Genomic DNA, 12,644 nt, shown 5'->3' with positions numbered 1-12,644 from the left:
GCATGAGACTCCCGAATGTTTGTGTGGGGCTGAAAGAGAGGATTGGTTGCATGTTTTGTGTGAATGTACGATGTATGCTGCGTTTAGAGACTTGGATGGTATGGGCATTGTTTGGAATGGGGTAAAATGGGATGTGAGTGGAGTTTTGAGTAAAAAAGAAAGGTACGACTGTCTGTGTGTGTTTGCTGAGCGTGCGTTCAAAATGAGGGATTCGGTGAGGGCGAGGGTGAATGCGGAAGAGGAAGAGTTGCAGGAAGAAGAATTAATCGAAGATAGTATGAATGAAGATTGAATGACTAAAGTATGAGTTGCATGAGTAGGAGTGTGTTGTAAATAGTTCGTGTTGTTTTATTTATAAGTTAAGTTGCATGTTTTATTAATTGTTTGTTTTGCATGGTTGAATTGTTATTTAAGTCGTTATGGTTATTTTTTTTTTTTTTTTTTTTTTTATATTTCGTTAAGATGTTTATTTTGTTATGTTGTTTGTAATTACACGTTGTTATGATAAGCATGCTTGAGTTGTTATCACAGGGGGGTCGGCCTGGCATCCGTGCTCGGCTACCTTTGGGGGTGGTGATCCCACGAACCCGAGCTGGCTTGCCGGTGCCGAGGTGGCAAGACCTCTACCGGCCCTCATACCAGAGGCTAAACGGTACCACGGGCGGCCGGGAGGCCCGCGGGGGGGACTACGTCCGCCCCGCCCCGGTCACTGGGTTTGGACTCGTGGTGGCAGTGGTTAATAGCCCACATCGCTTAGGGCTAGAGGCTGGGGTTGAGTGAAAGGCTCCTTGGGTGCTCTGCACCATCGGAGTCTGGAACTCTTCCCTGGCCTCGACGTGTGAGTTGCGGTCTCAACTCGGGGAGCGGCCCGCTTAGCCGTTAGGGATTGGATGAGTCCCGGCCCCCACCGAGGGTTCCCTGCGGCCTTGCCAGCCAAAGGGAGAATCGGTAGTCGTGGTGAAGCTGAGGGTGCGGTTTCGGGTGAAATGTCTTGTGCATTCCTCCTTAAACCGTGCTCGAGGTGGAGCCGCGACGCGTTGGCCGAGCGTATCTCGGCCCTGCGCCCCATGGGGGGCCGTGTGGGAAAGCCTCTGGCAGAGCCCGCACGTAAAACAACGGACAAATGACCTTATCCCCCTCACGATCACTGGCTTGTCGCGCCGAGGGGGCCAGAGTTCAGGAGTTTGCGCAAGCGAACTCCTGTTCCGCTAAAGTGATCCAAACCCAGGAAGTGGTGGAGGATCCGGTGCTTTGGCTAGCCGACACGAACTCGAACGCAGCCGACGATCGGCTAAAATCTTACGCCGATGCTCTAAGACTACACTGGCCACTAACAACCAGGGAGCTAGATACTTATAAGTATCAGCTTCGCCTGAGCTATGCCCAGAAATGGGCTGAGCAAAAATGGCAAGGCCAGGGGGTCGAGGAGTTCGCACAAGATCCCGTCGGCAACTCATGGCTGCAGCGCTATGATCTTCTGCCCGCGTCAAGGTACATCGATGCTATCAAGCTACGAACAAACACGTACCCGACGCGAGCACTAATGAAGATCATAGATGGACGTGTTGATAGCTCTTGCCGAAAGTGCCAAGGCAGTAGCGAGACCCTTGGTCATATACTTGGCAGATGCCGGTATACTAAGGATAAGCGAATAAGCCGGCACAATGAAATCAAAGACCTCCTCAAGGCTCGTCTAGCCAAAAACCATCAGGTTATGGACGAGCCGCAGATAACGGTCCGAGGCCAGAGGTTTAAACCCGATCTCGTCGTGAAAACGAATGAGGGAAGGGTGCACGTAATCGACGTAACTGTCCGCTACGAGCACAGAACCTATCTGGATGAGGGCCGTACTGAGAAAATTGGCAAATATCGCCAAATTCTCAGCACGCTTCGGCGAGATCTGCACTCGAACGCCGAGGAGGTCATTCCAATTGTAATCGGGCCGAGAGGTGCAGTTCCAAGGGAAACGCGGAAAGCCCTCTCGAAACTCGGAATTGGCAAGAGTGATTGGCTTACGATCTCACTAATAGCGCTGCGTAGCTCGCTAGAGATCGTCAACACCTTCATGGATGACTGACTTGAACAAAACGTGTTGTCTTGTCTTGTCTCGTAACTATTTATTCGAAATAAGGGGAGGCTAACTGCCTGCAAATTGAACGCGAAAGTTAGACCTTCCCACCTAAAGCCCAAAAGTGATCGGGGAATGAATCCGCGGGTGACCCCAGAGTTGGGTAAACCCTTGAAACGTTGGAGAAGCGGAAGAGAGTCCCGCCACCGAGCAACGAGTGCTGCGGCGCCCGAATGAAACCGATCGCGGATGGTGCAAGTCGTAGGACGGGGCACGACCTAAGCCTCTGTCACGGCGGCGAAGCCAGGAATCACCATGCAAAGGTGTGAACTGGGGCGGATACCTCCACGGGGTTTCCCTGGGCATCGCGCGAGCGATGGCCAAAGTCCGCTTTCTCAGCTACAAAACAAAAATGGCATGAGACTTCGTTAACACTAATTTTTCCGAGCCTAGCAGGCTCCCTTGACAACGCTTATGAATCTGGAAAAGGACACAAAGTGGAAAAAGCGCTGATGGTGGACAAAAGTCAGTTGAGACTTGATATCAGTTGTTTTGACTAAGAATTTTATTATCGTTGACTTTTAAATATTTTATTATTGACTGTTTATATACTGACTTGGGACCAAGTCATCTCTGTTACCCGGTACCGGTTCCTGTCATCAAACCGGAAAGTCCGTCCCACGTAATGTGGTAGACGCAGGAGTAGCCGAATGCCTCGTCATCTAATTAGTGACGCGCATGAATGCATTAACGAGATTCCCACTGTCCCTATCTACCCCCCTCACGATCACTGGCTTGTCGCGCCGAGGGGGCCCGAGTTCAGGAGTTTGCGCAAGCGAACTCCTGTTCCGCTAAAGTGATCCAAACCCAGGAAGTGGTGGAGGATCCGGTGCTTTGGCTAGCCGACCCCACTCTCAGGAACCGATCCGCGAAAGCGGAAAGGAGACCCTGAGAAGTGTGGGAACGCGAACCGGAGCGCCGGATCCGAAGCCACCGGGCTTGACAACCCCGGAGTTCCTAGTCCCAAGCGATGAGCGCCGTCGCTTGGCCCGTAAACCTTGCACCGTCTTCAACAACCTTCGCAGGGCGTGGCGTTGGTACGTTGGCGGTGTGGGGAGCGGGGGCTTGGCTTAACCGCCCATCCGCGAGGTAGGGTCCTCTATAAAACCCCCCAATTCTACGCTTAGGTGGGCGGCTATGGGATGCATGGCTCCTGTGGCTGGCTGTGGCGGCTTGTTCGGGTTGCGTTGCCTTCTCGAGGTAAGGGCGCACTGCTTCGAGTGACCGTTGTCTCGTCCCGAATAGAGAAGTCCCTTCCTTATAGTGGACACGGTGAGCTATGCGCTGGGTACCGTCGTATAGATGGTGCTCGGTGCGGGTGCCCCGGGTCTGCTTGGGGGAGGGGACGTACGAAACAGATGGATTCGATTAAAACAAAGCTTCGGGAAATGACGCGTAGTAAGGGGGCAGGAGGTAGTAGGGAGGACTTCCTGAGGAAGGATTCCAAGGGCGGGGGTGGAGATAGTGAGGACACGCGCTCCTCCGTATACTCTGCTGACGGCCTGCGCGAGCGTTCACGCTCCCGTAGTCCATCGGGCCTGAAACCCACAAAGGATTTAGAGCTCGTTGAGACAAAGGCGGCGAGAAAGCAGCGAAAGGTCGAGGAGAATAGGAAGAGGCGTGAGAATGCGAAGTTGCGTGGTGTGCTTACTGCTCACAAGTGTATGAAGGCTGAATTAGCGAATGTGTGTGAGACTGTCCGAAGAGTGGATGAAAGGATGAATGTCGTGAAGATGAGGGTAGCGGCGGCGTCACGGGCACCTCCAGCAGCGGCTGGGGCTGTTCCTGGTAGTAGGGGTTTGGGAGCGAATGTGGGGCCTAAGCCCAGCTTCGCGCTTGTTGTGCGTGGCGCAAAGGAGCAGCTCACGTGCGACGAGGTGCGAAGAAGAATGATTGAGAGCACGAATGAGGACGTGAATGTAAGGGTGAGGACCATCAGACCTGCTCGTGGTGGTGGGGTCGTGGTGGAGACGGCTAGCGATGGAGAGAGAAAGGCTCTCTCCCGGTGTGCCGGACTCGTCGAGGCGGGACTCCGTGCTGTGGAGCCAAAAGTGATGGAACCTCGAGTGATTGTGTACAGTATCCCGAATGAGATGACGAATGAGCATCTCCTTAGGGGCATGTACGAGAAAAGTTTGCGTGAGCATGTTAGTGTGAATGAATTCACGAAGCGTGTGAAGATCGTCAGGAGAGAGGATAGGCAGCGACTCGGCAATGTGATTGTCGAGTTACCTCTGCCATGGCGTGATAGGCTGTTGCAAGATGGTAGAGTGTTTGCTGGATGGAACAGCTTTAGATGCTGTTCGTATGAAAGGGTGATGTGTTGTTTCCGCTGCCAGGGCTACGACCATCGTGCCAGGGAATGTAAGAGTGAGCCTCTGTGCTACAAATGTGGCAAGAGTGGGCACAGGATGAATGAGTGAAAGGCTGCGGAGGACTGCAGCAATTGCAGAGCAAGGAAGCTTCCTTCGGAGCATTTGGCGAGATCGCCGCAGTGCCCGATGTATGCTTGGCAACTGCAGTTGTTGCGTTCTCGATTCGTGATCAATGGCTGAGTCCCAAATGAATGGAACAGTTGTGGGTGTAAATATGCGGATCTTGCAGGTAAATTGTCAAGGGTCCTCCGCTGCGATGTGCGATATTGCGAACTATGCGCTTGAGGACGGCATAGAGATATGCCTATTCCAAGAGCCGTATGTTTATAAGGATAGGGTTTGTGGTTTACCAGCGGGATCCAGAATGTATCTCAGTAAGTCTGGAGAAGCGGCTGTAGTAGTGTTTGGGAAAAGGTATGAATGCATGTTGCTAAATGAGGGAGCGCATGAGGACGCTGTATGCATCTGGGTGAAAGGCCCGGTGGGGGAGATACTTGTTGTCTCTCTCTACTGTAGACCGAATGGCAGTATGCAAGAATGTGTTGACTACCTTGACAGAGTAGTCAGCACTAGGAATGAACGTCGGTTGCTTGTTGGAATGGATGCGAATGCTGCGTCCGAGCTTTGGCACAGTAAGTCCATGGTTCGGGCGTGGCAAGCGGTGCGTCGGGGTGCTGTGTTGGGTGACTGGGTTTTGCAAGCGGAAATGGATGTTTTAAATGTCCCTACCTTGGCTTACACCTTCAGTGGAGCCAGAGGGGAGAGTGACATTGATGTCACTCTCTACAAGGGTAGTGAGTGTCAGTTTGAATGGATGTTGAAGGATGACTGGGGCATTAGTGATCATAATCCTATTGTGATCACGATGTCTACGGGAGAAAATGTGGATGTAAATGGCGAGAGGATGCATAAGTGGAATGCAAGGAAGTGCAATTGGCTGCTGTACCGGGGCCTTATCGAAACCTTTGCCAGCGACTATGGGTACGACGAGTACTCTGTGTTAGGGGCAGAGGAAAAGTTAACGCTCCTGTACAAGTGGATGACTGAGGCGAATGAGGTTTGCATGGAGAAGGTCGTTTCACGACCGGCTCCTAAGCGTAAGAGTGTTGTGTGGTGGAATGAAAGTTTAAGCGAGAAGAAGCGAAAGGTGCGTGAATGGCGAAGCGCGTATCAGAGTGAAAGATCAAGAACGGGTGACCCGGATCGTACGAGATGGCGAGAGTGGAAGGAGTGTGAATGAGAATATAGGCGAATGATGAAGGATGCAAAAGAGAGTAATTGGCATGGTACGGTGGAGCGGAAGGGGGAAACTGACCCATGGGGTGTCATCTCGACATTCTGCATGGGGAAGTTAAACCCTGAAAGCCTGGCTGGGCTGCGGACGGCGAATGGATGTACGAAGACGTGGATGGAGAGTGCAAGAGTGCTTCTGGACAAGTTCTTCCCCGCAGACGATGGAACTCCTGCGGAGGAGGTGCACGGAGTCCAGATGGATATGTATGAATTCTGTATGGGTGAGCTAGACGAGGCAGTCTTGGGCATGAAAATGCGCAAGACTCCTGGAATGGATGGGTTGACAAATGAGATGTTGCGCCAGGTGTGGAGAGCAGCCCCCCTGTTTCTTAAGGGGCTGTTTGACACGTGTCTGAGTGAGGGACTCTTTCCACACAGGTGGAAGGAGGCCAGAGTGCTCCTTATCCTGAAAGGAGCCGGCAAGGATGTGGCCGAGTCTAGGTCCTACAGGCCTATCAGCTTGTTGGGTAGCCCGGGCAAGGTCATGGAGCGAATGATGGTTGCGCGTTTGATGAGGCACATGGAGGGTAAATGGAATGAACGTCAGTATGGCTTTATGCGTGGGAAGTGTACGGAGGATGCCTGGGCGAGAGCGAAAGAGAATGTAAGGGAGGCTGAGAGTGAGTATGTTCTTGGAATCTTTGTTGATTTCAAGGGTGCGTTTGACAACTTACTGTGGAGAGTAGCTCTACAGAAGTTGAGAGAGGCTGGCTGTACATATGAGGAACTACGTGTGTGGCATTCCTATTTTAGCGATAGGAGTGTCTGTATGTATAATGGTATGGATGTAGTAGAGAAACGTGCCCGAAGAGGTTGCCCGCAGGGATCCATATCAGGACCTCCTGTGTGGAATCTCGGAATGAATGACTTGTTGAATGAGTTGTCCGAACTGGGGGTGGAGGTCGTCGCGTATGCTGATGATCTCCTGCTACTAGTTCAGGGCAACAAGAGGAATGAACTTGAGCAGTCGGCGTCTGAGGCACTGAGTGTGGTATACAGGTACGGTACGAATATTGGTGTGGAAGTGTCTGACTCCAAGACAGTGTGCATGATGCTGAAAGGTAGTTTGAATATGTTGAATCGGGTTGTGCATGTGTCAACTAATGGGATGGATGATAAGAGGATTAGGTGTGTGGACCACGTGAAGTACCTGGGTGTGAATGTGGGCATCGGTATGGACTTTTCGGTCCATATCGATGGAATGAGAAGGAGGGTCACTACGGTGATCATGCGCCTCAGGAGAGTCCTCAGAAAGAGCTGGGGACTCAAGCGGGGCGTAGTGAGTATGGTGGTGAAAGGCCTCATTCTGCCGGCTGTTATGTATGGAGCGAGTGTTTGGTACGAACAGCTGCATAAAAGAAAGTTGCGTGGGTCTCGGAGACTGAGTGAGGAACTCGTCAGCTGCCAGAGAGTGGTGTTATATGCGTGCACGCGTGTGTGTAGAACTGTCTCAACGGAGGCGATGCAAATTTTATTTGGGTCGCATCCGTGGGACATTGAGTGTTTCAGGCGGGCGAATTTGCACAAAGTGCGAAAGGGCCTGCCCATGAATGAGAGTGACCTGGTGACTGACGAGGACCTGTATGAATTGTCGTTGCATGAATGCCGTGAACTGGTGGACCAACGTGTCCTTGCAGCTTGGCAGGACCGTTGGGAAGCCACGAGTAACGGGCGTGTGACGTATGAATGGATACGGGACGTGGGTTTCTCCGGCCGCTCGATGATATATTTCGAGCCGAGCCTGAGGGTCTGCTACGTTCTGACGGGCCATGGGAGCATGAACTCGTTTCTCTTCTCGAGAAACCTGAGCAACTCCCCGGCCTGCGCGTGTGGAGCAGAGAGAGAGAGAGAGAGAGAGAGTACTGGATACATGTGCTGTGTGAATGTGACATATATGCGGCCTTCAGGGATCTTGACTCCATCGGAGTCAGGAGAACTGAGGTAGGATGGGATGTGAGCGGAGTGCTTCTTGACCGTGCGAAGTATGAGTGTCTGTGTGCCTTTGTCGAGCGCGCATTCAGAATGCGTGAGTTGATTGTACGGAGAATGAGAGAGAATGAGGAAACTTAGATTAGGATTAGGGTAATCGGTGAGGGGGTGAGGGGGGTAGAGGGTAGGTATAAGGGGTAAAGGGTAGGGGTGTAGGGTAAGGGAACTTGTGGGTTGGGGGGTAGGGTAATTGCGTGTGTGAGAGCGTAAGGAGTGTGTGTTAGAATGAGTGTGGGAATGAATGTGTGCGTGTCGGCTGGCCAGCTACCCGGTGGTCGGCTCCCCGCAGGGGGATCCCACTCTTGCTCTTCTAATCGAGGCTGGCCTGTGCTGGACTCGTTGGAGGACCAAGAGAGGCATCTCTGGGTTTTGCGAACCCACGGACCCGAGCAGCCCTTCCAGAGGCGGGATGGTAAGATCCCAACTGGAACCCTCACCAGGGATAAAACGGTACCATGGGCGACCGGGGTGCCCGCTGGGGGAGAATTGCCTCCCTCGCCCGGTCACTTGGGTTTGGATTCGTGGTGGCAGTGGTTGAAAGCCCACATCGCTTGGGGTTAGGGGTTGGCACTGGGTGAAAGACTCCTTGGGTGCTCTGCACCATCGGAGACTGGAACCCTCTGCCAGCCTCGACGTGTGAGTTGCGGTCTCAACTCGGGGAGCGGCCTGCTTAAACCGTTAGGGATTGGATGGTTCCCGGCCCCAACCGAGGGTCTCCAAAGGTCTTACCAACCTGCGGAGGAATCGGTAGTCGCGGGTTAGTAGAGAGCCTAATTGGTTGGCAATGTTTCGGCATTGCCGTCTAATTGGTCTCAAAGCTATTCCGCGATGCGTTGGCCGAGCGTAAGCGCCTGTGAGTGCCAAGCGCGGGCTGCCAGCATCCGAGTCAGCGGTGGGTCCACGGGCCAAGAAGAGGCAGCAGACTCTCTTGAGCCCACGTGTGTCTGTTGAGAGAATGAGTGCGCATGTGACTGAAGAATCGCAAGTGAATGCAAGTGTGAATAAGAATGTGCAAACGTGTGTGAATGATAGCGAGCGTGTTGGAGACATGGCGCGCATTGGGGATAAACTCCGTGAGTTTATCCTCAATGATGCGACCAAGGTCTTCAAACATGCGAGCAAGATTGTCCTGGGATGTGTGAGCGAGTATGAGCAATCCTCCAATTCGAGAACGCAGAACTGCGCGGCAGACTGCATGAGAGCAAGAAGCTGTGTGCGTCTGTGGTTAAGGAGTGTGCGCATGCCCCCATGGCCCCGTACACCACGGTCGCGGCTGCCAGAGGAGTGCCTGAACAGCGTGCGACTGCGAAGCCGGTGAGTGTGGCCAAGCCGAGCTACGCCCTCGTACTTAAAGGCAAGGAGAATGAGCCGAACACGGCCATTCTCAATAGGCTCAAGAGTGCGAGTGGCTGTGAGAATGTGCGTGTGAAGAATGTGCGTGAAGCCAGAAATGGTGGTGTGATTGTTGAGACCCTCAGTGAGAAAGAGAGAGAATGTCTGAAGCGTGCGGTAAGCAATGTGCGAGTGAATCTGACTGCAAACGAGCCGCGAAAGCTCAATCCGAGAGTGATTGTGTATGACGTGCCCAATGAGATGACTGAGGAGCAGCTCGTTATATAGAGTCTGTGTCTCCGTTCTACCTGGCGCTTGGCGCCTTTGGAGAATGGATAGGTCATTGGCAATCACTAACTCGGCTAGCTTCTTTGGGTTGTTGTTCCAAAGATCTTGGCACCTGGCAAAGGCAAACCGCTTTCGATCAGCGACCGTGAGACGACGGCGCCGTCGGTTCTTGCGGTGGCCCCTTCGTGGGGGGCCTCTAGTGTTCAATTGAAGGCGATCCTGTTCGTTGTCATCGGAAGGGTGCCGCATAATCTGGATGAGTTGGTCATACAGGGAGTCTATTTCACTCAGCGCATTGTTCCTGACTAGCTCCTGCTGTCCAGTCACCCAGTTCGCGTAACTTCCGGCTTCTTCGCTCGCATTGCAAATCTCCCACCTCATTGGGCCTTTCCAGTCATCTCGAGGAGGTGGTGAGATTGTTGTGCGTTCAACCGAGAGAGGTTCTGGGAGTGATATTTCTCCTAATGCGTCGCTGAATTCGTCGTCGTCACTGCTGTCCTCGATTTGTTCATCGGACCCCACTGCCGGGCTGCACTCTCGATCTTGCTGAGAACTGCTTTCCAGCGCGGGCGCATTGACTTGTTCTGCGGGTGCGCTCCCTCCATTCTCCGGGGGGCCGCTTTCCAACGCAGCGCCATCGGTGGCGACCAGCTCTTCCACTTCAGGGATTTCGCCTTCGTCTACCTCTTCGATGGCCTCGACTCCTTCTGCTGGGCCTTGCGGGCCTCCTCTCCCTCGGAGCGCGGCATAGTCCTTACGCCTCCGGGCGTCCGACACCTGTCTGCCTGTTCTATCCGGGAAATGTTTAGCTATTCTTTCATTGATATTTCGAGCTCCGTGGTATTCGCTCTCTAATTCCCGGATAAGCAGCAAGTCTTCGTCGGACCATATAGAAGGCCTACGGCCACTCTTGCCCTTTGGCTTATTGGCCTCTGCCGCGCGCTTATCGTTTCGCACCTCTGGATGGACATGCCTCTCGTGCTGAGAGAGTCCGATCTGCGAGTCAAACGACAAGCTGCAATGCTCACATTTGAACGGCAGATCCTTTGGTTCTTGTCGCCCCTTACAGTGCGGAACATGACAGCTCCACGACCTAAGCGTTGTGCAGCGCCTTTGACAAGCACCGCACACCCAGGTCACGTCGACTGACGGGTGTTCTTTATTAATGTGCCTGCTTAGTTCCCAGCTGCCCATGCAGAGAAGTTGGGTACCTCCCTGCAGGCATTTGGGACAGGCCTGTGGGTTTTTCGCTATTGCGACAATCTCCATCGGCTCCGCCGTCCGGATAGTTAGAGGCCCGTGTGTCTCTATTTCCTCATCATCGCCGGGCTCGTCAGCCTGTTGGGCATTCCGAGCTCGGCGGGCCGGATTTCGCCGGCGTGTTTGAGCACTTAAGGCAGCCTCCCTCCTTTGGTTGCGACCTTCGCAAGGTTCGGCGTTTAACTCCGCCCCGATTGGAGCTGCTGAGGTCACATCCACAGCTCCCCTCGGCTCCGAGGCAACGTTACTTTCGCTGTCCATTATAAGACTTTCACGGTAGTCACTACCGGGGCGCTTAGTCTTTCGACATGGGCCGCTCCTCACCATGGGATGTGTGGGCGCGAAGATCTAAGTTCGCCCACATGTATTGCTTTCACCGGCGAAGGTCTCCACACGCATTGCTTTGCGGCAGAACTACTTTTGACAAAGTCTGCCTACACGCTTTGCTCTGCGTGGTGCCGACACGCATTGCTTTGCGGCGGGGGATCTTTGACAAGTCCCCCCACACGCATTGCTTTTGCGCGATACGCATTGCTTTGCGGTAAGCAGGATAAATCCTGGGACGCATAAAGGGAGCTTTTAACGTTCCCCACACGCATTGCTATCGTTCCGTAAAAGAAACGAGGTGGAAAAGATTGCAACCATCTTACCGACCACGCATTGCTTTGTCAAAGCCCCGCGTGATCGGGTCGGTTATCGCAATTTGAAGAAAAATGCTCAAAGAGCAAAAATCGGAATACGCTGTAAGGCGTCTTCCGATCCCGATAGATAGTAGATGTTGTAGTACCTTTATTCCGTCGACTGACACAGACCTGGAGAAATTCGACGTCGGGTAAACCGCCTGGCCTTTAGCTCCCCACCTCTACGCTTTTAGAGATGGGTAACCGACTCATACGTGGCATTACTGCCGGACGCGCCAGGATCGGCTATTTGGGACTGACTGAACCCATAGTCTAGTCCCTTAAGAGAGTCATAGTTACTCCCGCCGTTTACCCGCGCTTGCTTGAATTTCTTCACGTTGACATTCAGAGCACTGGGCAGAAATCACATTGCGTCATCACCCGCGAGGGCCATCGCAATGCTTTGTTTTAATTAGACAGTCGGATTCCCCTAGTCCGTGCCAGTTCTGAGCTGAGCGTTGAATGGCGGCCGAAGAGAACGATCAGGACGGCGTAAACCGCCCCAAAAGCCTCGCAGCAAGGAAGATCCGCGGGAGGCCAAGGCACGGTACCGAGCTCGGATCCCGACCCCCCCGTGAAGGAGGGTCATTCACCTCGCCCAGGCCCGGCACGTCAGCCAGACCCACTTCCCGACCAAGCCCGACGCGCCCCGCTCCTCAGAGCCAATCCTTATTCCGAAGTTACGGATCCAATTTGCCGACTTCCCTTACCTACATTAGTCTATCGCCTAGAGGCTCTTTACCTTGGAGACCTGCTGCGGATATGGGTACGAACCGGCGCGACACCTCCACGTGGCCCTCTCCTGGATTTTCAAGGTCCGAGGGGAAGATCTGGACACCGCCGCAACTGCGGTGCTCTTCGCGTTCCAAACCCTATCTCCCTGCTAGAGGTTTCCAGGGAACTCGAACGCTTATACAGAAAAGAAAACTCTTCCCGGATCTCCCGACGGCGTCTCCAGGTCACTTTGGGTTACCCCGACGAACACTCTTACGAGGGCCCGAATTGTATGCGGTTCCGCTGCCGGGTTCCGGAATAGGAACCGGATTCCCTTTCGCCCGACGGGTGTGCACTTTAGTCAAAAATACTTTAGAAACATACACCGTCATCGACATAGGATTTCTCCTAGGGCTTAGGATCGACTGACTCGTGTGCAACGGCTGTTCACACGAAACCCTTCTCCACGTCAGTCCTCCAGGGCCTCGCTGGAGTATTTGCTACTACCACCAAGATCTGCACCGACGGCGGCTCCAGGCAGGCTCACGCCCAGACCCTTCTGCGCACACCGCCGCGACCCTCCTA

General features: G+C 53.5%; 1 protein-coding gene across 1 annotated transcript; it reads left to right on the top strand.

The window, feature by feature from the left end:
• The first annotated feature begins 1,123 nt into the window (after positions 1 to 1,123).
• On the top strand, positions 1,124 to 2,305 carry LOC116417835. Its single transcript, XM_031932963.1, has 2 exons — positions 1,124 to 1,749; positions 2,257 to 2,305. The coding sequence occupies exons 1-2, from the start codon at positions 1,124 to 1,126 to the stop codon at positions 2,303 to 2,305; spliced, it is 675 nt and encodes a 224-aa protein (XP_031788823.1).
• The last annotated feature ends 10,339 nt before the right edge of the window (positions 2,306 to 12,644 follow it).

This window comes from Nasonia vitripennis, chromosome 5 (assembly GCF_009193385.2).
Source record: "Nasonia vitripennis strain AsymCx chromosome 5, Nvit_psr_1.1, whole genome shotgun sequence".
Classification (NCBI taxonomy): domain Eukaryota; kingdom Metazoa; phylum Arthropoda; class Insecta; order Hymenoptera; family Pteromalidae; genus Nasonia; species Nasonia vitripennis.
The sequence above is the reverse complement of the archived record's forward strand: the minus strand, read 5'-3'. Positions and strand labels throughout refer to the sequence as shown.